This window comes from Macaca nemestrina, chromosome 10 (assembly GCF_043159975.1).
Source record: "Macaca nemestrina isolate mMacNem1 chromosome 10, mMacNem.hap1, whole genome shotgun sequence".
In the NCBI taxonomy this organism is placed as follows: Eukaryota; Metazoa; Chordata; class Mammalia; order Primates; family Cercopithecidae; genus Macaca; species Macaca nemestrina.
In genome coordinates, this window is record NC_092134.1 from 118,396,458 (window position 1) to 118,422,611 (window position 26,154).

Here is a 26,154-nt window from a genome sequence, read left to right on the forward strand (position 1 = left end):
TTGCAGTCATAAAATGAAAATATACACCAAACCCTCAAAGGGCAAGTATGAAATTAAATTATATTTGGGCAGCTGTAACCTTTTAAAACGATCAGATTCCAGTTAATGTATTTCTTCCTGTTCCAAGTGCTGCCATGGTGTTTGATGGTGGGAAGCAGTCCAAAGGGCATTGGGAGATAATAAATTCACTGTAAATTTCACCCCAAGGCATGTCTTGATACACCAAGGCCTCCATTTAGCAAGGCTGACCTAAAACTCTTGTCACATCCAAAGGTCATTTAGGTTGGGGTTGGTGTGTCCCATCTATCTTTCCTTGATGTAAAGAGTGACAGTTGAAACAGGATTGAGCTCATAAACAGTCATCTGAATATGAAAAAGAAGCTAGCTTTGGAATAGGAAGGGAAAGTGAAGAGAGAACTACCTTTTACGGTGTGACTAGCAAATGCCGTGGTTTTTGCAAAGTTAGTGAAGGGTGGGTTGATCTCATAGCTCTTGTTTCAGAGCATTCTTTAACTGGGAAGGCATTACTGGATTTGGTTGATTTAGGGTCTGGTACTCTTTCCTCTTCTATTTATATTTGTCTCCAAAGCTGGGAGTATGTTAAGTATTTTTTAAAGAATCTAATATTTCCAACCTTCTTTTACTTTAAAATCACAATATTCCTTCCCCCCTTTGCACCTGTTCTCTTTAGTTCATATACCAACACATGGGAATAAAAAAGGAGGAAACGGTTTTAGAGAAATAAAGCCTAATGTGGTCCTGGAAAACAGTGATTTTTTTCTAATGCCCTCTTAATCATGCATTTTTTTATTGTGGTAAAATATGTATAACATAAAATTTACATTTTAACCACTTTTAAGTGTACAGTTCTGTGTAGCATTATATACAATGTTATATAACCATCACCACTTTCTGTGTCCAGTACATTTTCATCATGCAAAATAGAACCTCTGTATTCATTAATTATTTCGTATTTCTTATTTCCTTTTCCCCCATCCCCTGATAAGCTCTATTCTACTTTCTGTCTCTATGAATTTGCATATCCTAAGTACCTTGTATAAATGTAGTCATACGTTATTTGTCCTTTTGTGACTGGTTTATGTCATTTAGCATAATATTTTCAAGGTTCATCCATGTTGTCGCATGTATCCCTCAAATACACACTTTCAGAATGACTTTAGTTCTCTCAAAAACAACATTTACTTATAAATGTCAAGAATTGTGGATATATAACTTCTCAATTATAATAATCATAACTAATATGTAGTGTCAAATAGAGAAATATTAAACAACTATGTGACAAATAATGAAAGATTAAATTATTGCAAATCTTCTTGGGAAAAAATTTAAAAATCCTTTCATGAAAGCAGAGATAGTTATTTACTAATTATTTAGAGTAGTGCTTGGCACATAATAGGTCCCCAGTAAATATTTATTAAATTAATGCATCAATTTAAGGCAGGAGAGCAGAAGTTAAGAGTTTTTTCTCTGTACTACTTCGTTGGTACATGAGAAATAGGTCCTGTGAAATTGAAAATGAAGCCTATTGTGATCAAAAAAGTCAATGAAAGTAAAAATGAATTGTAAATACAAGGCGCTATTGGAGTGTATTATTGTTATTTTAATTGATTTATGAGTTACATGTGTTGGGGTGGTGACAAGGACTCATTTTTGCTCTACCTTTTTCTTTTTCAAATGATCTAGAAAAATTGAGGTTGGCCACCATGAATTTACTCAAAGCACAGAGTTTTATATGATTAATTCTTCATATAAATTATACAAGAAAGAGCAGATATTTAAATAAAGATGAGGCTCAGAATGTTGAAAATTGTATATACAGATTTATTCTATAATCGATTTTAAATCAAGTTTAAATCTGTAAAAATGTGATTAGGTAGATATTACTTCAATTAAAAGCAGGTTGTAGGTGAAGCAAACCCTCCCAATCTATTCTCCGTATCGTGTGTAGACTAATCTTATAGAACTATAAACCTGATTCTGTCATTCCTCTTATTAAATTATTATCTATTCCCATCTACCTTTGTAGACATGTCTCCCACTGCGCTGCGTCTCACTGGTTTCTTTCTGATACTACGAACTTGTCATGTTTCCTCCCAGCACGTAGTTTTTCTGCCAGTCTTTTTCCTCCTGTATGTATGTAATTATATCAGCTCATCTTTCTGACCTCCGAGTATTCATAGTTGCAGGAAAGTCTTTCTTGCTTTGCCTGCCTGTAGTGTAGCTCTCGCTTGCATGCGCTTAGAGCACCATATACTTCTATTTTGTAGTATTTTGCACATTTGGGATTTTACTTTTCATTTGTGTAATTATTTCACTGATGGCTTTCTTATTCTACGTAAGCTCTATGGAGCTGAAGACCTAGAATGAAACTGGTACTTTATAATTTTTTTCAATGAATAAAAGCATGAATGGTAAAAGATAATAAGTATAACAGCTTTCTCCATATTTCATTGCCTTGTTTCCTACAATTATTTAAATGGTTAAAATAAGTATCAAATTGAGAAGAAAACCAAACTGAAGGGCTTTTTACTGGCAGTAGCCAAAAGGAAGTAAAAGGATGAAAGATGCCAGGAAAAATTTCCTGTTGGACACTTCACGTTTCTTTCTTGTTCTGTGTTCCCAATGCTATCGCTTTTATCAGAAGAGCCCAGCCTCCATAAAAAATGCTTTCTGAATTACCCTTCCCAAGTTTGTCTAACTCTTGGTTTTAGAGCACACAAATCCTACTACTATATTTAAAAGACCAGAAAAGAGGTTCCTAAGACATAGGCTAAGAGTTAGGAGCTCTGTAAAAAGTCAAAACGATTTGGATTCCAACTTTACCTTGGTCTCTTACCTATGCGACTTTGGACAGATGACTTTTACTCTCTCTTGGCCTCAATGTCCTGCTCCATAAAATAAAAATAATACCTATTTCCTAAGATTGTTGAGAAGGTTCCGAGAGATATCACATGGACATGTATCACAGTAAGCATTCTATAAACTTCAGCTGTTATGATTATTATTGCTGCTATTATTCTCTGTCCAGATTTCCCCTGAAATGTAGTTTTATTTGGCATAATTTGTATACTCAAAGAGCCCAAACTAATATTTATATGTGATACTTTCTTAATCTTAAAGGTTTATGAGGGAAGGAGGAAGAAAAAAGTAAGAGGGGAATCCATAGGAAGAAGTCCTTTTTTAAAACCTCTCATATGTGTTGTTTGTTAGTAATAACAGCAAAACAAAACAGCAAGCAAAACAACAACAATAAGAGCAAACTTAAGTGACTTTGTGGTTTCTTCAGGGAAAGTTGAGTTCTGTTACTACTGACTCAAGGAGTCTTTCTCTCTTGACGCCTTTAACCCTTGGCCTTGGAAACTACTATTTTTGACTCAGAGTTCAGGGGAAATTCCTTTTTTCACTGGCCAGCAGATGGGGGATTCCACCTGTATCCCACTGCAAAAGAGATGAATTTAATCACGTAACGTTTTATTTGGAAAGCATTTTCCCATAGTAGCATTACATCACAGAAGAATTTCAGGGTTACTTGGACTTCTGATACTGCCAGTTGTTTAACCTTTGGCAAGTTACTGAACCGCTGTTCAATTCATTTTTCATTTTTCTCACTAAACTCACAAAGTTGTTGTGGTGATTCCTGAAATAGTATGCAAGCTTCTAGCAAAATGATTAACATCTCATAGTCATGGAGAAAATCTTGGTTATTGTACTTCCTCCCTCTATACGTTTCAAGTATTTGCAAGCCTCCAGCAAGTATGTACTGTGGAGGTATGTTTTTATGACATGCAAAATAATATATAGTCTGATTTAATATGAAATGACTTAGATTGTCTTTATATTGAGGTAGAATGCTATTTAAAAATGACTTGATTACTACCCTCCAATCTATTGGGATACATTGAACAGTGATTTCACAAATATGAACTTAGCCAAAGACAAGTGTTTGCTTTAGAATTCTTTCTGATAATACTATAATTCTGATAATACCCAAATTAAATAATGAAAATTGGTAACAACAGAAATTTTTTCTCCTGATGAACAAGCATTTCTCTTCTTACTGTTGCTTTGAAGGGAATTTCAGCAATATTTTTCTCTAAATTAAACTGATTAAAGATATAAGTGTAATCACTGATACATAAAGAAATTCGGAGAGTCTTCCAGCCAGTGTCCTCCTTACCTTGCCAAATGGAGATATATTTACTGGTTGGTGACCTCAGGAATAGATGCAGAGTGTTCATCCTCCCACAGTAATGAACAGCAAGTCTGGAGCGGCATAAAAAGGGTCAATCGAATAGGTCATACATCATATGGGGAGGCAGATGTTGGAACATATTGTAATGGATTACTGTGCAGTACATGAAGATGGCTTATGGAGTAGAAATACAGGGAGGGAGTGAGCGAAAGAGAAACTATCAGTTGGGGTGTTCTTACATGACTCTCACAAAATATATCTGGTTCTTTAAGGAACTGCTTCAATTATAAAAGTCAAAATGTTTTTTTCTAGCTGTTTAAGATTTACTGGTGTGTAATGAAGAAAGCCTTTTAAAACCCAGTGCATTTGAAGTGTTTCTTATTTATAGGCTTTAGTATCTGCAATGTGACAGAAACACCTGTGAAAAAGGTCTTAAGATTTAAGTAAGTTCAAATGTATCTTTAATTTTTAGCAGGATGCTATCTTCACACCCTCCTAACACTCCACCCCTCATTGATAGCTTCGTATTCCATCCAAGTATCACACTGAGTAAGACTGAATTTGGAATAGAAAAATCAAGATTGTCCATGTATTATTAATATTTGGTGATAGCAGCTTTAAATAAATTACATTATATCTTCTGTACATGTATTCACTATAGCTTTTTAACAGTAAAACTCAAACTATAGCCAGATGTAATTATTTACTTTTGTATCCAAGCTTTTCCAGGTTATATCAGACAAGAGTGATATTTTCAAGGAGGTGTGGGTCATAATAGTAATGTATGCCTTGGAGCGCATACCACCAAGCCCCCTATTTCACCAAGCATGCTTCCCAGTGGCTCACCTGTCTTCTCTGAAGGCAGAACATTTCATTGCTGAAGTTGGTAACATATTTCCCCTGATGGCTTATCCTCCTGACATCTTTTTGTTTGTTTTGTTTTTGCTTTTTTTTTTTTTTTGAGACAGAGTCTTGTTATATTGCCTAGGCCTGGAGTTCAGTGCCACAATCACAGCTCACTGCAGCCTTGAACTGCTGGGCTCAAGCAATCCCCCTGTCTCAGCATCCTAAGTAACTAGGACTGCACATGCCATTATGCCCAGCTAATTTTATTTTATTTTATTTTTAAGTTATTGTTGAGATGGGGTTTTGCTATGTTGCCCAGGCTCATCTCAAACTCCTGCGCTCAAGTGATCCTCCCACCTTGGCCTTTCAGAGTGCTAGGATTATAGGCTTGAGCCTCAGCACCCAATCACTAACCTCTGGTGATACCAACTGACTCTTCGGCCTTTTGAGGCCTGTGTCCACTCAAGTCATTTTCTTGTTTGACCTGCTAATTCAAACCCTTATACACCCAACAGCTGCAACTTGTTTGTTTTTTAAATTATGCTGTATTGACATAACAGCTATTAGCTCCCCTTCATATGGATAAATCTGTAGCAAGTCTGAGTTTGTTCATTCTTTCATTGTAATACATTTTTTTCTTGACATCAAGTTTCATTAGAATTTGTGTACAAACACAAAAGATTTTAAATCTCCCAGATCATATGTATGTGAAGTTGCTCCTCCCAGTGACTCTAGGCCTTAGTATACCCTTCCTTACTCCCTTCAGGATGAATTCTTCCCCAGCAGGGACCTAAACTGGAAATTAAGTGACAACCCTTCCCACCCTCCTCTAGGCACCTTTCCCCAATCACTTTTCCCCCATGGGCTTCATAGAATTGGGGAGGCAACAGGAGAAAGGTTTCACAATTGCAGCCTCCACCCACTTCTGTGGGTTAACCACTTAGGAGGTTAGCCGAGAACTATTTATTTCCATCTGTTGCCTACCCCTGTCCCGTTCCACTCAGGTTTGACCAAGAGTCTCAGTTCTGAGAGCTGGCTGTCAGCCCTGTCTATTCTTCATTTTTTTTTTTAAATTTATTTATTATTATTATACTTTAAGTTGTAGGGTACATGTGCATAACGTGCAGGTTTGTTACGTATGTATACTTGTGCCATGTTGGTGTGCTGCACCCATCAACTCGTCATTTACATCAGGTATAACTCCCAATGCAATCCCTCCCTCCTCCCCCCTCCCCATGATAGGCCCCGGTGTGTGATGTTCCCCTTCCTGAGTCCAAGTGATCTCATTGTTCAGTTCCCACCTATGAGTGAGAACATGCGGTGTTTGGTTTTCTGTTCTTGTGATAGTTTGCTAAGAATGATGGTTTCCAGCTGCATCCATGTCCCTACAAAGGACACAAACTCATCCTTTTTGATGGCTGCATAGTATTCCATGGTGTATATGTGCCACATTTTCTTAATCCAATCTGTCACTGGTGGACATTTGGGTTGATTCCAAGTCTTTGCTATTGTGAATAGTGCTGCAATAAACATACGTGTGCATGTGTCTTTATAGCAGCATAATTTATAATCCTTTGGGTATATACCCAGTAATGGGATGGCTGGGTCATATGGTACATCTAGTTCTAGATCCTTGAGGAATCGCCATACTGTTTTCCATAATGGTTGAACTAGTTTACAATCCCACCAACAGTGTAAAAGCGTTCCTATTTCTCCACATCCTCTCCAGCACCTGTTGTTTCCTGACTTTTTAATGATCGCCATTCTAACTGGTGTGAGATGGTATCTCATTGTGGTTTTGATTTGCATTTCTCTGATGGCCAGAAACTACCATCAGAGTGAACAGGCAACCTACAGAATGGGAGAAAATTTTTGCAATCTACTCATCTGACAAAGGGCTAATATCCAGAACCTACAAAGAACTCAAACAAATTTACAAGAAAAAAACAAACAACCCCATCAAAAAGTGGGCAAAGGATATGAACAGACATTTCTCAAAAGAAGACATTCATACTCTTCATTTTTTGCAGGAGTCACCTTAGTGGTTAATGAAAGTCGTCAATGTTCAGAGTCCTACCTTGGCATGCCCAGTATTCCTTGATGGATACAAAGAACACATATCCCTTTAGAAGCCTCGTTGTACTTCTCCTCTGTTAGGATTTTTGAAAATTAAAGAATAAAAAATTACTTTTTGTGTAAGTATATAAAAGATTCATTTGAGAGGAAACTATTTGTATTACCTTTTTCCACCATTATGTTGTTTATTATTATGAATATTTTGATAATAGCTATATAGTACTATTAAACCAGACTCTTGCACAGTCTCTCTGATAGGTTTTGAATTTGACCCTTTAAAGTCAAATTCAAATATATAAAGAAGTTTTACAACTCAATAATAAGACAGCTCAATTTGTAAAATATATTATGGGATATAAATACAATCCTATTAGTGGGTATATACCTAAAGAAATATAAATTGGATAAATGTGGTACATATACACCATGGAATACTATATAGCCATAAAAAAGAATGAGATCATGTCATTCAAAGGAACGTAAATGGAACTGGAAGCCATTATTGTTAGCAAACTAGCACAGGAACAGAAAAACAAATACTGCATGTTCTCTCCTATAAGTGAGAGCTAAATGATAAGAACTTATGGACACACAGAGGGGAACAATAGTCACTGGGGCCTATTTGAAGGTAGAGAGTGGGAAGAGGGAGAAGAGCAGAAAAAATAACAATTGGGTACTAGACTTAATATCTGGGTGACAAAATAATCTGTACAACAATGCCCCCGACACAAGTTTACCTATATATATTTATCAAGCCCGCACATGTACCCCTGGACCTAAAAAAAAAAAAAATTTTAAATAAAATTCAAATATATAAGTAATTCTTACAATTCAATAATAAGACAGCTTAATTTTTTTTAAAAGAGCAAAAGATCTGAATGCATATTTTACCAATAAAGACAGGAATGGCTAATCAGTACATGAAAAGATGCTCAACATCATTAGAGAAATGCAAAATTAAAACTACAATGAGATACCACTTCATACCTGCTAAAATCATTATAATTAAAAAGACAATACCAAGTACTGATGAAAATATAAGGCCGGGTGCGGTGGCTCATGCCTGTAATCCCAGCACTTTGGGAGGCCGAGGCAGGTGGATCACAAGATCAGGAGTTCAAGACCAGCCTGACCAACGTAGTGAAACCCCATCTCTACTAAAAATACAAAAAGATTAGCTGGGCGTGGTGGTGGGCGCCTGTCATCCCAGCTACTCAGGAGGCTGAGACAGGAGAGTTGTTTTAACCCAGGAGGCAGAGGTTGCAGTGAGCAGAGATCGTGCCACAGGTACTCCAGCCTGGGTGACAGAGTGAGACTCTGTTTCCAAAAAAAAAAAAAAGAAAGAAAATATAGAGAAACCGGAATTCTCATACATTGCTATGGAAATGAAAGATGGTTCAGCCACTTCAGAAAAGTTTGACAATTTCCTTAGAAGGTAAACATGAAGATACCACATTACTCAACAAATCCAATCCTAGGACATGGATAAGCAGGAGTAATGAAAACACACAAAGACTTGTACAGGAATGTTCATAGCAGGATTATTCACTGGAAAATTGGAAAAAGTCATCCAAATATCCATCAACTAGATAAATGGATAAACAAATATTATACACCCATGCAAAGAAATACTTTTCAACAATACAATAACAGGCTACTGATACATGCTACACCTTGGAGAGAATTCAAAAATGTTACACTAAGTGAAAGAAACCAGATCTCTTTTTCTATAGTCTCTTCCAGCATTGCCCCAGTAGTGGGGACTACAAAATAGCGTTACCTCACATCTGGCCAAGGAGACATAGCAGGAATGTGTTATTTCATTTTAAAAAGGGAGAGGAAGGTCTTCTGTTGTGTACAGAAAAGCCTTAAATTTTAATAAACATACTTTGTTGGTTGATTTGAAGGTTAACCTTATGGCTTTGCATGTTTTGTTCCTTCTGCCTGGAATATTCTTGCGTTTTAACTTCATCCTGCACTTCCTTGAGGACATACGTAGCAGGACTGAAGCTGTGTCAGATCCTGGCCCCCACTTCAGAAGCCTTTACAAGTCAGTTGAGGTCAAGACGATGAGCCTATTTAGAACAGAAACCACTTCTTGTCTCTTGAATGGAGCTAGGGGTGGGAAGAGGAGGGACACAGGTGCACACCCAAACCTGCTGTCCTTGTGCCACCAGGTTTAACATTGAGCTGCAAGGAGAGCAAGAATTCTAGATTCAAAGCTGTCCTCCAGATTTCAAAACTGAAGGTCCGTAGTCATTAAATATTAACTTCCTATTCCTCCCTCTCCCGAGCCCCTGACAACCACCATTCTGCTTTCTGCCTCTATGAATTTAATTTCTCTAGGTAATTCATGTAAGTGGAATCATACTATATTTGTTATTTGGTGAGTGGCTTGTTTGCTTAGCATAGCATGATACCTTTAAGGTTTATCCATGATGTACCATGTGCCAGAATTTCATTTCTTTCTAAGGCTGAATAATACTTCATTGCATGTATATAGCATATTTTGTTTATCCATTTATCCATCAATGGACATTTGAATTGTTTCTACCTTTGGGCTATTGTGAATAATTCTGCTATGAACATGGGTGTTCAGATCTCTTTTTGAGATCCTGCTTTCAGTTCTTTTTTGTATATGACCAAAAGTAAAATTACCAGGTTATATAGTAATTCCATCTTTAATTTTTTGAGGAACCACCATATTTTTCACAGTGGCAGGAGCATTACACAGTCCCACCAGTGATATACAAGTTTCCAATTCCTCCACACCCTTGCCAGCATTTGTTATTTTCTGGTGCTTTTTTTTTTTGATAGTAGCCTTCCTAGTGGTTGTGAAGCAGTATCTCTTCTGCTTTTGATTGCATCCAGGTCATTTTGAAAATAGGTTTGTCAAGATGGGAGAATGAAACATGTTTAATTAGACAGTTCATTAACTTGACTTATGAATTATACATTTTTGTACATTCAACATGTGAGTTCCTGTCTCTGCTTTTGTCCTGGTATTCAGTGCATTTAAGGCCTATCCTAGTTTTCACACATTACACTTAAAGAACATGCAAAAGAAATGCTGATAATGTTACGGAAAGTCCCTGTTTAAACTCAAGTTGCTATGATAATTTTCTGTGAAAAAACATTATGAAAAATAATGTGCAAAGCAAATTTATTCACACTGAAACATGCTGCTATGTTTTGCAAGATTTTCTCCAGTACATTAGTTTCTCTTTAAACTCCTCCACATTTAAGTTACATTAAGAAGCTGAAATTAAGCTATAAAGATAACACTTATGGAGCCTTGAAATTGCTTTTTGAATTTTTCCTCACAAATGATATTCCCTGTTCCTCCTCTTGAAAACAGGAAAAGAAAGAAGAAATAAACAAATACTTTTCCATCAAATATATATAGTATATATCTTTTTAGGTTTTATTTAAACTTTAACAGTTCATATTCAACTGTTTTTAAAAATCATAATAGATGACATATATTTTAAAATCTCTATTCCAAATGTTTAACACATTGCACGTATGTTAATAGTTCTTGCCGTATTTCAAACCCTGGACTGAAAAGAAATCTTCCATTTTTATATGTATGTTTGACCTGGGAGAAGCTATTAATCAGCAAGATTTTAGCTCTATAATGTTCTTTTAGAAGATGTAAGTCTATATATTTGCTTATGTACAATTTTAGAAGTGACAGCTATTTATTTTTGAGTGAGGACTTTATCACTGAGCATGAAAAAGGATTACAACTTTTTCCTTATGCCTACTTAAACTCTTGGGGTAAACTAAACAATCTCATTGGTCACATTTTATTAAATACTTAAAAATCTCAATTAGCTGACTTGGATTATATGAATGTATCAAATTATCACATGTACCCTCAAAATATGTACATCTAATATATAGCAATAAAATATATTAAAAATATGTAAAATTTATTTATATTCATTTATGACATACCTCTTCTTTCTCTGTTTTATATACTGGTGTTTGATATGAGATTGCACTTGCAGAAAAGGATAATACTTACAAAAATAATTTTAAACAATTTCACAAAAAAACAGTATTAAGTGGTATGCATGCACTTAGCACTCTCCATTCAGATAATGACAGTGTAAAAAGTTCACAAATTATGTTTAGGAATCAGTATATTTTATCACACAGTATTTAAGAAAGACATATTTCAGTTGTAATCTTACTGTTCTTCTTCTTTTTTTAATTTAAAATGCCTTTTGTGCCCAGCTCTCCTATGAAGTTTAACGAAGTTGGTGATTTGGGGAGAAGAAATGTAAGGAGGGTGAAAAGGGGGAGAGTAAGGGTAGAGAGAAGATGGTGGACATAACTTGTTTTGCACTGTCTTCACAATAAAGTAGAAATAGCTCCATCTCCTAATCCGTGCCTGAAGTAAAGGAAAATAGTTGGATCAAACCATACACTGTCATATGCTGCTGGCTCCTGAGTAAGTGACTGTATATGGCATCATCTCTGCCTCCTGTGCCTTTATCCAGATTGACTGGGCACACAAAAGGGAGACCTGTAGAAAGATCCCAGTTAAAATAAAAATTAAAGACCCAGGAATACCGCTTCTGGGCATGTATCCAAAGGAAATGAAAGCAGCATGTTGAAGAGATATCTGTACTCCGATGTTGATTGCAGCATTATTTACGATAACCAAGACATGGAATCAACCTTATTGTCCATCAGTAGATGAATGGATACAGAAAATGTGATATGTGTGTATACACACACACACGCACACACACACACAGGAATACTTTTCAGCACTGAAAAAAAAGAAAATCCTGTTATTTGTGAAAACATGGATCAACCTGAAGGATGTTCTGTTAAGTGAAATAAGCAAGGCACAGACAGACAAATACCATGTGATCTCATTTACCCGTGTAATCTGAAACAGCCAAACTCATGAAAGTAGAGAGTAGAATAGTGATTACCAGGGTAGAAGGTAAGGGGGACTGAGGAGATACTGGTCAAGTAATAATTTTTAAAAATAGAAAATTAAACTTTGAGCAAGCTAAAAAGATGCCAAAGAAAGAGCTTATACCTGCCAGCAACCATAACTACTACTAAATATCTTTTACTTTCTAAATAGCAAATATTTAAGATTCAGCAAATAAATCATGTATATTTATTTATCAAAAAGAAGGCATTTGTCATCTGTCTTTTCCAAAATATTTCAGAATATCCATATGCTTCAACTCTTGGTTCTGTTGTCTTTTGAAAAGATACTTTAACTTTTTTCAAATAATCTTCACCCATTTTTGGTATTTATTTTGCAAACAGAAATTCAGTTACTGTTATGATTATGACTACAATGAGGGTATTAACAATCTATTTTGTTCTTATGCTGGTAAGATTTAAATTCATTTTTTTCTCTCAAGCAAATGAAATGAGTGAATGAATATGAATTTTTTCTGTATTATTAATGAGCCCTTCTTTCTAATTCTTCAGATTGTACAAGCATTCCAAATTCCTTTCGGATTTTAAAAATTTGTTTCGTGTATAGTCACTATCATTATGAAATACATTAAATATGTACAAAAGATCTATATTAATATTTTACATAGTCAATTTCTGCATTTGTTCAATTTTACTGTTCCTTGTTTTTAAAATTTTCTGATAAAGCATTGATTAGCAGGGACATAATCTCTGCCTTCAAGGGGTTTACTGGTCAGTAAATGATTTGGGGCAACAAATCTTGATAGATATTTTTGTCAGTGCCTAATGCACTGAATCCAAATACTCCAGATGGCAGTTAGACAGTGGACTAGTAGTCATTGAGAGAAGTTGTGTTTTTAGCAATTTCGGGAAAGTACGCTATTACAGAAAAGTGGCAAGAATTTATCACCTCTAGGAATTAATGACATAGACTAGCTTAGAATTTAAATAAGCTGTTTGTAGAATTTTTCTACTCCTCACACTGAAAAGTACTTGTTTAAGGTATCTTCATATAAAATAGGTATCTTCATATAAAAGTACGGTTGATTTAACACTATTGATTCTAACCATAGCATAAAAGCTATGTCGTCCAAATACAATTATACTATTTTTTCGCCCAAATAGCAACAATTAATTAGTACAAGTTAAAATATCTGTTATCCTACCAGACCTTTTCTGGCCCCATAGTGGGCCATTAGAGATGAACAGAAAGAATGCCTGTTAATGAACTGCCAGCCCACTGCCCAACAGCGCTTTGGTGCACATAATAATAAATTACAAGAAAAACTGATTAGACTTGAGTAAGTTAGATACAATTCAAGCTTATGTTGTTGGTGGTGGAGAACATCACACTTTTCATAATATTTTTAAAGTGTTTTAATGAGCCACACTTTAGGTGAAGTTCATGATTGAATGCATCTAGTCATTCAGGGAAATCCTTTCTGTGTGAATTAATTATTCCTTTGTCAAGAAGAAAAGAAAGAAATAAAAGAAAAATATAGTGTATGTGTTTTGTTTTTCTTTAAAGGATAATATGATGAATATACACAAATGAGAATAGATGATTGGTGAGAATACTTACATACTTATGAAGATTGTATATAAATTGTATTATCATCCTGTTCCTCTGTTTCTCCTTTCTTTTCCCCAGTTAATTGGCAATTTTTATGTGCCCAGTGTGCTATGAACTTGAAATTATTTTTTCCATCTTCATTTCACAACTGTTACTGCAACTCAAGTTCTTATGATCAGAATTATCACTGTTAAATGTTGATAACCTCATAGCTGATATTTCTGTATTATCGATATTCTAGCTAAAAACATTATATCTATTGCTCTCAAACAGTCGGTGGTTTTCTCTTACTACATTTTCAATGAAAACTCTCTTGCTTATGTTTCAAAAGCTTTCCTAAGGTGAATGTAGCCTACAAAACTAATGTTATTTTCCTCTAACATGACTATGTATGCACTGTCCTTTCTACCACTCACTGTTCCACACCAACCTCTATATTTCCTTTGCTGCAACTAGCTCATTCCTGCTCTCATGCCTTTCATTTAATTGTACTCCCTTCCTAGAATATTACCTCCTTTTCCTATGTCCACCTTAACTCCATCTCTTCTATGAAAACATACCTGAGTGCACTGATGCATTTCTTCTCTCTAACACCTTCAACAGTGACATACAGTTACAGTACACTTATAGTCTCATTGTTTTCTGTTTATCAGTCTTGACTTAAGGCAGATACTATGTTTGTACACTTTCTGTCTCCTCTGCTATTTTTTTTGTGGGGGGAGGGGGTGAGGTCTCACTATGTTGCCCAGGCTGGTCTCAAACTCCTGGGCTCAAAAAGTCCTCCTGTCTCTGCCTCCCAAAGTGCTGAGATTACAGGTGTGAGCCACCAAACCTGGCTCAGCTCAGCCTTTTCTGTTTAGTGTTATCTGTTTGTTTCTGATGTTTTAGACAACTTCACTGTCATAAAAATACATTCATCATAATATACCTTATGTTTAACTTTGGGTTTTATCTGTCATTATGTAAAGAAAGATGCTAACCAGATTTTCTCTTTAAGACATACATAGAAACATAAGTGGATTATATAGTTCTCCAGATGCTTTTTACTTCGGGTCACCTTCTAGTAGTCACTAGATTTCATGCCCCTTTCCCCTGTACAAGGTCAACCAAGGGTTCTGTGACTGTCGACTTCACTCAGGGTAAACACCTGTTATTAGGCTGGATTTTGCTTCAAGAACATTTAATAAAAGAAGGAAACTGTTCATCATTTCTTGGCTTCTTTGTTTTAAAATCAATGCTACACATATTTTAGTGGATAGAAAAAGGAGCATAATTTTTTAAAACTTTGAATTAAAATAAGTCACAGCAGCATTTAAAAAAGTTATCCACTCTTACATATATAGCCAGATAGAAGAATTATTGTCAGCTTCTTTAATTTTGCTGAAATTTCCTATTAATTTGTGAATGGCTAAGGTAGAACACAAGAGTATTAAAATTCCTGATCTTATCTCTGCAGACTCAAAGTATGTTAAATTCTCTAGGACGGGGTTCATTTTTGCTTTTGTATTATAATGTAACTTTTAAGAAAATATATCTGTGACACAAAATGTGTTGAAATAGATATTTCCTGACCTTATTTCAATACCTTGGCACACCAGGAAAATTTGATATGCTTGGTGGAAAATGCAATGATGTGGGAATAGTGGAAACCTGATCACAGTTGGGTAAGAGTAATTCTAAAATTTGTCCTCTTGCACAGAAGCCAAATATGAGAAAGAGATTATGGGCAATTTGGGGTAGAGAAGAGCACCCTAATGTTAGCCACCCTCGAACTGAATAGCAGGCTTATCTCTCATCATAAATTACATTAAGTCTCTGTATTCTATAGAAATACCAGCAAGGCAAATGATATCATACTGTTATTATAGAAATATTAGCATATTTAACTGGGTCTATCTCTTTTACAAATGTTTCTTCCCTTTCAACTCAAAAGCATTTCTTTTAGGACAATTTAACTCAGATACACCTTAATTCCATATTTAAAAGGGTGAAAGTACATTTATTTCAATGAGGAAGGAATATGTATAACTTTTATTTCCAAATATATGTCATCTCCATCCTTTAAATCCTTTAATTCAATAAACTATTTTAGAGTTTTTATGCTTGTATTTTTAATATTAGTTCTTATATTTCTTTGGAAATTATGACTGTCTCTGGTGCCTAATATTTAAATATTGAATCACATTTAATGACTACTTGGTTAAGCTATTTAAATATCTAAATAACACAAATAACCAATAATTTTGTCAATAATATGAAGAATCAAAATTAAATTTTGAATAACTGTTTTGTTCACATTTTCTTTACCCACAGATATTGTAATGTTCCATGTCATTAGTAATTACACAATAATCTCATTTTTAGTGTATAACAAATCAGTAATAGAAATTTTTATCCTCTAGTAATAATACCCAGTGAAATCATTTTTAAAGACAAGAATACAATATACAATCCAATATGAAATGCATAAACTATAATATAGTTAGCTAGTTAATTTGTGAAAAAACATACATTTTTTAAAATTCAATATTAGTACATGCATTCTACTGGGCATAGTTTTAATCTGTAAAGTGATATCCTAGGATAATTGGTTGTTTTCTTAAAGACTTTATAAGTAGTTTAGAATGATGCCAGAAAGAAGTGCTTTTTAAATTGCAGGGTATAATGCCATAGATTTTTAACACAGGTGGGAGAAATGGATCAATTCTGGTAGTTTTTCTTTAAATAGTAAACTCTAAAGTCTTCATTTTTGAAGTGAATTATCCTTTTAATGTTTATGTAATTGAAGACAATCATTTTTATTCTTTCCAGTTGGCTGGGGTAAGAAAAGATGTAATTATTCCAACACATAAAACGCTTATGGGATAATTATTAATATAAAAATATTTTTCTGGTTTTCAGTTTTTCTCTGGAATATATTTTACATTACTTTGCATGAAAATAAGCCATAATTTTTATCGATAATGTTAATGTATTTTTATTTAGGTTATAGTGTCTGGAGACTTATGTATGTGTATTTTTCACGTAAATGTGTGCTGTCTTCAGTTTTCATTATTTTATTTAGAGAGAGACAGTGCTAATCAGGATCTGTGGCTTATTGTGAGCAATTTCGTCTTTTGGAATTTCTCTTTCAGAAAAAAAATTAAGATAATCAAGATAACTATTTCACAGTACTTCTCCTTGAGAGCTTTTTTTCTTGCTTCATTGTAGAAATTCTAGCTTGCATTGTAAATGCTATCCATGGAATCTCAAGACGAATGAGAAATAAGAAACTGGGATATGTGTGTGTGTGTAAAATTTACTTAATATTAAATATATAATTAAATATTTAGTAATTTAAATGATATATTTATTTAATAATTATTTTCTTATGTAGTTATTTAAAATTTTAACAAAGTGCAAAAAGAAGATGAAAAGAGTAATAATCTAAATATTTGATGTAATATTTGAATTTAAAGCAACTTCCTTGTTTTAGGATAATATATCATATGGCTATCATTATCAAAGTAAAATTTTTCTTTTATTAATTACTTGGACAGTTTCTATTGCTTATTTGATAAGAATAGGTAATGGCTTAGTGGAAGAATATGTGTTTTAGGCAGTATTCTTTAAAACCTTAATCCTCAAGATAATTTGAGATTTGTCTGGGTTTATATATCATGAAGTAAAGTAAACTTCTGGCAAGCATCCAGTTAATTTTTATCAATGTAGACAGACGGACCAGATAATATTCTTTAAGTGCTTTTTTTCCATTGCCTTTCAGTGACTTTTCTTTACTTCTACCCACCTAACCCTCAGAAAAATTGTTTCAGGTGCACATTTCAAGAAATCAAAGAGGCATACAGGGCTTGAACTAATATGGATAGTAGAAAATTACTGTGTATATGAAGCATCCTTTTGTAACACACTGTGTAAATTCAAAGTAGAATATAAAGAGCTCTTAACTGGGTAATATGTTATACTTGCCTTCCATAGACATTGGAATAAAGTAAATATGGATGGCTCTTATTTGCTTTGAGTCCCTGGACATACTGAAGGTGAGATCACTTATATGTGGTATCTGCCATTTCTCCCCTAAAAAGTAATGAAATCTGAGGTGACAGCTTCTTTCTTTAAATATTCCAGTACACTAAACAAAATGCCTATAGGAAAAATACCACATCTGAATATATGTACTCTCTGAAAGGTGCGTTTATCTTATTATTCATAGTATTCTTTCTCCCCACCCCCGTCTCTTTTTCTTCTGTAGCAGTTATATGCTGCCCAGCTAGCTGCAATGCAGGTATCTCCAGGAGGGAAGCTGCCAGGCATACCCCAAGGCAACCTTGGTGCTGCTGTATCTCCTACCAGCATTCACACAGACAAGAGCACAAACAGCCCACCACCCAAAAGCAAGGTACCCTTTTGAAGAAACCACTGTCTTGCCACTTAGTTTTATTTTTCATTCAATGGTATTTACCAAATGTCTATTATATGCCAGCAGCTAGGTTAAACTCTGGGTGTACAAGGAGGTAAGAGTCAAGTAAGGGCAACAGGTGTGCATGTAAACTTATCTGCATACATGTAATCATTCATTTATTCATTTATTCAATATGCATGTACGGATAACTATAGCAGAAAATGTGAGTGATAAAAAAGATAATCAAATGGGTATCTTGTACCCAAGGAGCTTACAGTCTGATTAGGTAGCTATGTATAAAAATAGCCAAATAGCCATACTCTATGAAACAAAATAAATTGTATAAAAAGTTATAGATAAAGTACATTGGAAGTTATATTGGGAGGCAGAGATGATCTTCAGTGAGAGATCCCAGCAGGAGTTTGCCAGAGAAGGGACAACTGAAATAGACCTTAAAATGCGAGTAGTATTAGGACCTACAGAAGGTGTTTTAAAAATATCAGTGACTGTTATAATGTGGTGCAGTGTAGATATACTTTTAGATAAATCACCCACCCAATGAGATTATGATGTAAGGAAATGAAGATAATAGTAGTGTTAGAAGTAAGGCAATTTAGAAGTAGTTTTGGTTTTTAAGCTAAGAAAACATTAGAACACATGGAAAAGGATCAGGGAAAAGTCAAATAATGTATGTTTCTTGGCCTAAAAGGAGAGAAAAATTGATTTTAAAATTGTATTTGTGTTAAGATCTTGCTTAAATGATATTGCGTAAATATATTAAGCTTTCCATGCAAGAAATAAGAAAAGTGATCATAAAGCGAGATTCCTTGAGATTACTTAGGGAAACAACCACAGAAAATTTGATTCTATTAGAAAATGTTGAATAGAAAACTGACACACACATATATATATATATATATACACACACACACACACACACACACATATATATATACACATTTTTTTTTTTGCTGAATTATGTAGAAAATTGCTTCTGTTCTCCATCCCATGAGTGCCATGTTGACATGTCTAAAGCAAACTAGGGTAAGAATAGTCACAATCGTTGCAATACACAGAGAAAAGGATTAGAAAACATTAAAAGAAAAAAATCCAAGAATCCTAAACAAATCTTTCTCTAGTACCCTGGTGGCTCTGTCAGGATGTCGTTCAGAGTTATTATATACTCCAGAGAGTAAATCAGTAAGGAGAAGGGATCAATCAATCATTTGGAAAAGGGCACTCCAGCCTCCATCTTCCTAGAATTCCCCAGTCCTTTTCCATATTACTAAAAGACAAATATTTTGGGGAATATAACTTAACCTGGACAAGGACCTTAGACCATGCTTTTTCAACAATATGTAGAAATATTTAATGAAAATGATTGTACACACTACATTGACAGTAGTGTGTACATACAATACATATGCCACTTTTAAGATCTTTTTCAGTTGTTTAATGGACCATGCATCTTCTGTGCTTAATGTATATCTAAGGCCTGGTCTGCTTTTCTTTATAATCACAACAGCATGTAAGTTTTTAAAACTTGGTAATTATTTTAACATTTATTAAATACATTTAATTTTAAAGTAGTGATAATTTTAGTGTTTCTGTGGACCAGCAGTTTTCATGTATCACCTGTAAAGAAAAATGTACTTTGGATAAAATAAATCGCTGTAGCAGCATAGTCATTGTCATACACAGATACATCTGTGAGTTATTATTCTCTGTTTTTTCCCTTGATTTATTGATGTGATTTCACATCATGTTTCATAATGAGGCTTTACATCAGGACATTTCACTTTATGATTTTAGGATATGTAGCTCACTTTTAAATGGCTGATGGATTTTTTTCTTACACCTACAATCACTTTTTATCATTGATACCTTCTCACCAGATTACTTATACAAATCATCATGAAGCTTTTGATGTCAGTCAGCCTCATCCATTTACGCATCTGCTCATTTGTCCATTCACTCATTTATCCATTCAAATGTTTATTGAGCAGTTGCTACAATGATATTTTCTTAGGTAACCATGGAAAATGCTAACGTAACTGAAGGTTTGCTTTGCTAAGATTAAGAAATTGCTTTATGAACTATATAGTTCTATACATTCATAGAACCTTATAGACTTTGTGCAAAAGAGAATGATTCTTTCAGTAGTGTCAGAAATCTGCCACATCCTGTGGTTTTATATACCTCTGTTTATTTAATACAAGTGAAAAAGTAGATTGTGTTTCTATAGCCATGATTATACATTATTTAAAAATATAGTTCTTCTTTGAAATTCAATTACTTTTTGAAAGTAAGCCTTTATGAATTTTCTATCATATAAAGTTTAAGAAAACAGTGGGTGTTGTACTTCTTTCCATCCACAATTATTGTAAAATACACAAAGGTTTAAGAATAAAGTGCCTCTTTTCAAGTAACAACGATTTAATAAAAATATGCCCTTTCTTTGCTCAGTGCCCTCTAGCATACTGTCCACAACTGCTCTTATTGTCAGAAAAGATTTCTTCCGTGTGTTTGTGTTTCGGCTCAGCAGTAAAATGTAGTGGGTTAAAAATAGCCACACCAATAAGTAATACTGTTGTCATTTTAATGAAGAACATGGCCAAAAAAATACCACCTATAGTAAATAAAGAGGACCCATTACAATACATGAATTTACTTTCTTGTAGCCTGGAATTGACATTTATACATAGCATAATAAACATTTTGACTTCACAAAGCTATTTTATTCATGTGTAATAGCTATCATTTATTATCATATTTATGTTTTTAAGCAAATAATTATTAATGTCTTGGGGGTATTTTCTGTGTGTTTTATTGGCAAATTTTCATGTCTGTGTTACCATAAAATAGAGTTATTTTACTAAAGGATTTTGTGTTGTCTACATACTTACCTGGCATAAACCAAATTGATGGTTTAAGTTGAAAGTATATTTGCTCTTTGGAACAATGGAATTGTAAGTCACATCCAGGTGACAATGTGAAGATAATGATCTTATTGATAGCTGTCAAAAATCTACCATGTTCTCTGAGTTGCATTGCCTGCCTTTCTTCCTGGGTATGCCTTTGCCTTTGACTCAGAACTCTAGAGAAGGACACAAACAAAACTTATTTGCAATTTGCAAAAAATGGAAGGGGGGAATCGAAAGGAGGGGGCTCCAAAAGACTGTAAAATTGTACAGCATGAGTCCTCTGATGCATGCTGTTTTCAATCTGCTGTATGCCAGTTGGAGGCTTGGGGAGTGTGTGCGCGAGAGAGAAAGGATAATGCTGAGAAATGATAGAGTGGCTGTGACCTCCAAGCTCAGCCTGGAAATCCAAGACATTGATTTCACTTAGCATTCCTGCTGAGAAATCTGGCGGAGTTCAGTTGTAATAAAAGAACAAGATTCTGTTCTAATGGTAATGGCGTATGACAGACATATCACTTTGTCTGTCCTCAGCACCAGAGAGAGGAGAATTGGAGAAAGGTCACCTGACCTGCCTGTGGTGTTGTACGAGTGCTGTACTGAGCTTTGAACTGCCGCCCAGGAGCATAATTATTTATAATATTAAATGATAAAGAAACCTTTAGAGGACTCACAGTGAACCTCTGAAAACGGCACACTGGAATTGTGTTCTGTAAATCTGAAAACACGAAAAGAAATCTGGTCTGTTCAAAATCTGCATTCAAGAACATGCATAGTGTTGCTTGTTGAGTTACAGGTCCTTGAACTTACTGTTTGTGAACTGTTTGCATTAATGCCTGACATATTGTCATGAGTTACTTTTTCTTTTCTCAATGCCTTGGTTTTATTAGTCCCAAGCCAAATATATACATACATATACATATATATAGTTATATGTATATACATACGTATATATATATTTTCCCCCCCATGGTCTATCTTGCCAAAGACTGGATGATACAGAATTAAGAGCATTGACAGACTTTAAAAATTTCTCAGCTGTTACAATAAAATATTTCTAAATACTTGTACATTTGTCTCTTTAGCAATTATTTAATTTGCTCCCTTTTGGATGTTACTCCAGGACTGTTTTTTTCATTGGCCCACAAAAGCGAATATGTTTAGCTCTATTCTAGCTCTTGTATGTCCTAACAGCTAAGTTTATGGCTAAATGTCGGTAAATAAGTCTGAGTGAAAGTATAAAACCTTGAAATTTTATGACAAGAGATCCTGTTTAATGAAAATTATAAAAATAATTATACCTTCTCACATTAAAGAAAATTATTTAATTGAGTTATTGTTAAGCAGTATTGACATTTGAATTACGTATACAATAGTGTTGTTTTGAATCTGCTTATAGCCTTCACAAGTGTTTTAATTATTTGCTTGTAGTTTAACTTTCTGCCACAGAAGGAACTTCAATGTATTCAGCAACTTTCATTTTTGCATGACATATTTATTTAAATGAATTTCCACATACTTTCGTGTAGTCTTTTAAGAGACTAGATGACCTTTGCTTTGTTATAGTAATTGATCTTTTGGTACATTTGTTTTCTAAAAATAAATGATTTCTTTTAAATTTAATGGAATCAGTATCAGACTTAAAACAGTTACTTTAGGAGGAAGAGTATTTAGACTTAGTTTCACACACAGCTCATAATAATTGTTAGTTATGAATAGGCTTATAGTTCTATGTTATCAAGAAGTCTTCAAATGTTAAGACTTGGTGTGCTAAAATCCAGACTTCACATTGTAAGTGTTCTGCCATTGTAAAAGTAGCAACCTCTTGGGAAAATCCTAAGAGCAACTTGTAAATACTATTAAACCTCCCTTGGTATTTGATGGAAACTTACATATTGCTGGCAGCAGCCAAGAACAGTCAGTTTAAAAAGCCGACGACAAGAGAGAATTCCTGGGTGCTTTTCTTTTAACCTTACCATGACCCTAGTCATACCCCAAGTCACAGTTGTGTTTCTATCAATGGCAAGAGCACACAGATTGTCCTAATCAATTTTTTTGTTCTTTTCGAATACTTCTGACAGTGATGTTCCCATTTGCTTAGCAGTAGCACCTGGGAGTATGACAAGGAAAAGAAATGTTTTGCCGACAAGTCAGAAATGGCCCTAACCAGCTGACCAGACACAACCAGATTTTTTGAGCTGCACCGTCCTTATAATATTGCTTCAAATTCAGAAGCAAGAACTGGAACTTTATTGTTATCTGATCCTCTTTCAAAGGCATAGTAAAGATTTTGCCTGATGTGGTACCACCTGTTTGTGTTAGTAATATCAGCAGTGCCGATGACTCCTATTAGGGAACCCATTTTTTTGCTGAAATGGTACCAATCACATAGTTTCATGCTATCAAGTAAACATTATATCAATACACACTGATCTGCATGGTAGAATTTTGTAGTTTAATACTATGAGTCACCATTTGTGGTACACATATACACAAGATTACTTAGCAATATGCTAGCAGTATGAGAAATCAGAGGATAATCAAGATTCGTCTTGATTGAGGATTAGTTCTCACAGGAGATTTGGGAAATGAAAGCATTTTTGGTAATTGGAGACAGTGTTTTATAATACCAAGTGGGGAAAAAGCAGAATACAAAGCACACATACAGCGTAATCACAACCAAGTCTACCTACCACTAACACAAAGTATAAAACATTATTTTTAATATTGTGACAAAAAAACATCTGTTGAAGATAAAGCACAAGAGTGACCGGGCTCGGTGGCTCATGCCTGTAATCCCAGCACTCTGGGAGGCCGAGGCGGGTGGATCACGAGGTCAGGAGATCCAGACCATCCTGGCTAACATGGTGAAACCCCATCTCTACGAACAAATACCAAAAAATTAGCCGGGCATGGTGGTGGGCGCCTGTAGTCCCAGCTACTCGGGAGGCTGAGGCAGGAGAATGGCGTGAACCCGGAAGGCGGAGCTTGCAGTGAGCCGAGATCGCGCCACTACACTCCAGCCTGGGCGAGAGCGCGATACTCCGTCTCAAAAAATAAAAAAATAAAAATAAAGATAAAGCAAAGACAACAAAGAGACTTCATGAGTTTGAAATGGACTAGGAAGTGCTAAGGCCTCCACAGGAATATTTCCATGGTGAAAAGCTCAAAAAGCACTGCTCTATGTAACTATAACCTCATTTAATAGTTTTCATATTTCATCTGACCATGTGAAATTTTGAGTGGTAGTTTCTAGGGGTGTTATTTCCAATATGTAAAAGTTTTAGAATACTACTATTTGACTTACTCTGAGAGCTCTTAAGGTCAAAATCTCAAATCATGACTTACTGCACAGGGCTAAAACTGGTCTGTGAATGTAGTATTTCCAAGTAATTCACAGTGCTGAAATAGTATTGATAAAAGAGGAGCCGCCATTTATCTCTATATATCAGCATCAAATCACTGATCCATCCTGAAACCGGTGGGCCTGGTACTTTTGTAGATTCCATTTCTCTCACAAGTTCAGGACAGAAAGGGGTATTTGCCTCAGCTAATTATAACAGCGTTTAAATTGACCATTTTCTAGTCTTAACAGTGTCTGGCATATCACTTAAATGCCAGAATCTGCTTAATAAATTATTCTGTATGCTTTGTTACATAGCTGTTGAAAACCCCTTTCTCTCCTTTATTTCAGTATCTGTGAAATAGCTATTTTGTTAGCCTTTGAGATGTGATATGGATGTGTCATATACTCAAGAGGTGAATTTCATCTAAGAAGAATCCCTCCATAAACTGCAAATGCCACCCGTTATCATTATCATCACTTCCTGGGTGGGACTTATTTACAGTGGATGTAACATAGTCGCCCTGTCATTTTAAATGAAATAGTTTTCTTTTTGTGATTCTGTGTTGCTACATGGAAATAAGTTAAATGAAATGTTATCAACAGGACCCCTGTGATGAGCCTCCTTCTTTCCTTTTCATCTTTATTCAGTTGATGGAAATCTCAAACGGCTAGGTACTTAAACAGAGGCTTTTCTGAGCTCTGTGGTATTAAATGTCCAGATCATTAGGCGATATATTCTTATGATGCAGAAAGTTGAGGATTGGTCACATTTTTACCATAAAAACAATAAAAATTATAGAAGAGGCTAGTTGTAATCTCAGCATTAAATGAAAAAAACAAATATGCAGAATGATTTAGGTAATGTCCTTTGAATTTTCCCAGCCTGGGCTGTGTATCCCAGTATACTGATTTTGTTTTGACAGAACCATGTCTCATGCACACAGCATGATGAGCCATGTCAAAGCTTTTTAAGAATGCAAACCATGGGCAAAGAAGAGGATGTGGAACATGTGCAGACTAAGGAATATCCACAGAATCAGATTTTTTAAGGGAAACTCGCACTCTAAAATAGGTAGATTCACCATCTAAAAATCTGTGTGTTTGAAGCATTGTAATCAAAAACAGCAGGTAGTTAAAACCTAAGTCATTTAGGGAAATAAAAACAGAACAATAAAGGATGTCTGGATATAGGAGTATCTAATAAAACCTCAATGAATATCATAGCTGAAAATGCTAAGTCATTATTGTGTCAGAGACTGAGAAAGCAAAAGTACATTTCTGTAGTTACTCTTTTTTGGGGGGAATCATTTATAATTTTGACTTCCTAAAGCATACTTTAAAACAGTTGAAATCTTTTATTTTTTATGCTAAATTATTGATCATGGCCTCTTTTGGAGCTGTCGATAATCAACTCCTTTTTATCACTTTAGCCATCACCTGTACTGGAACTGTTTGATTTGAGACTTGATATGTGAAACTAAGGAGGACTATTCTTAATGTCAGAGTTAGTTCTTTCTCTTTATTAAATATATGTCACTTACACATTCTTATTCATAAAAGAAGAAGAATTTTAGCGGTCTTTGTTACAGAGATGCCTCAAAGTATAAATTTGTTTGTAAAATGACAACAATTACTGATGTCTTATTTAGGTTGATGGAAAATAGTATATAGGCAAAATTATTCAGTAGATTGTATCTAGATTTTCCACTAGAGAAAATAAAGAATACTATTAATATTTTTAAACATTACAAAATGGAGAGCAGAAAGAAAATAATATACAAACTAAACAGGTAGACGTGAGGGTTGGAAAATAGATATGAAACA

General features: G+C 34.7%; 1 protein-coding gene across 30 annotated transcripts in view; it reads left to right on the top strand.

Annotated features, from left to right (window-relative positions):
• Window positions 1-26,154, top strand: part of LOC105492120 (SRY-box transcription factor 5) — a 1,036,234-nt gene that overhangs the window by 943,062 nt on the left and 67,018 nt on the right. For 28 of the 30 annotated variants that reach the window (XM_071070598.1, XM_071070600.1, XM_011759036.3 and 25 more), the window contains one exon: window positions 17,914-18,060. The exons of the other annotated variants lie outside the window; for them this stretch is intronic. In XM_071070598.1, the coding sequence (XP_070926699.1) occupies window positions 17,914-18,060 (147 nt within the window). The remainder of the gene's footprint in view (window positions 1-17,913; window positions 18,061-26,154) is intronic. 30 annotated transcript variants of the gene reach the window in all.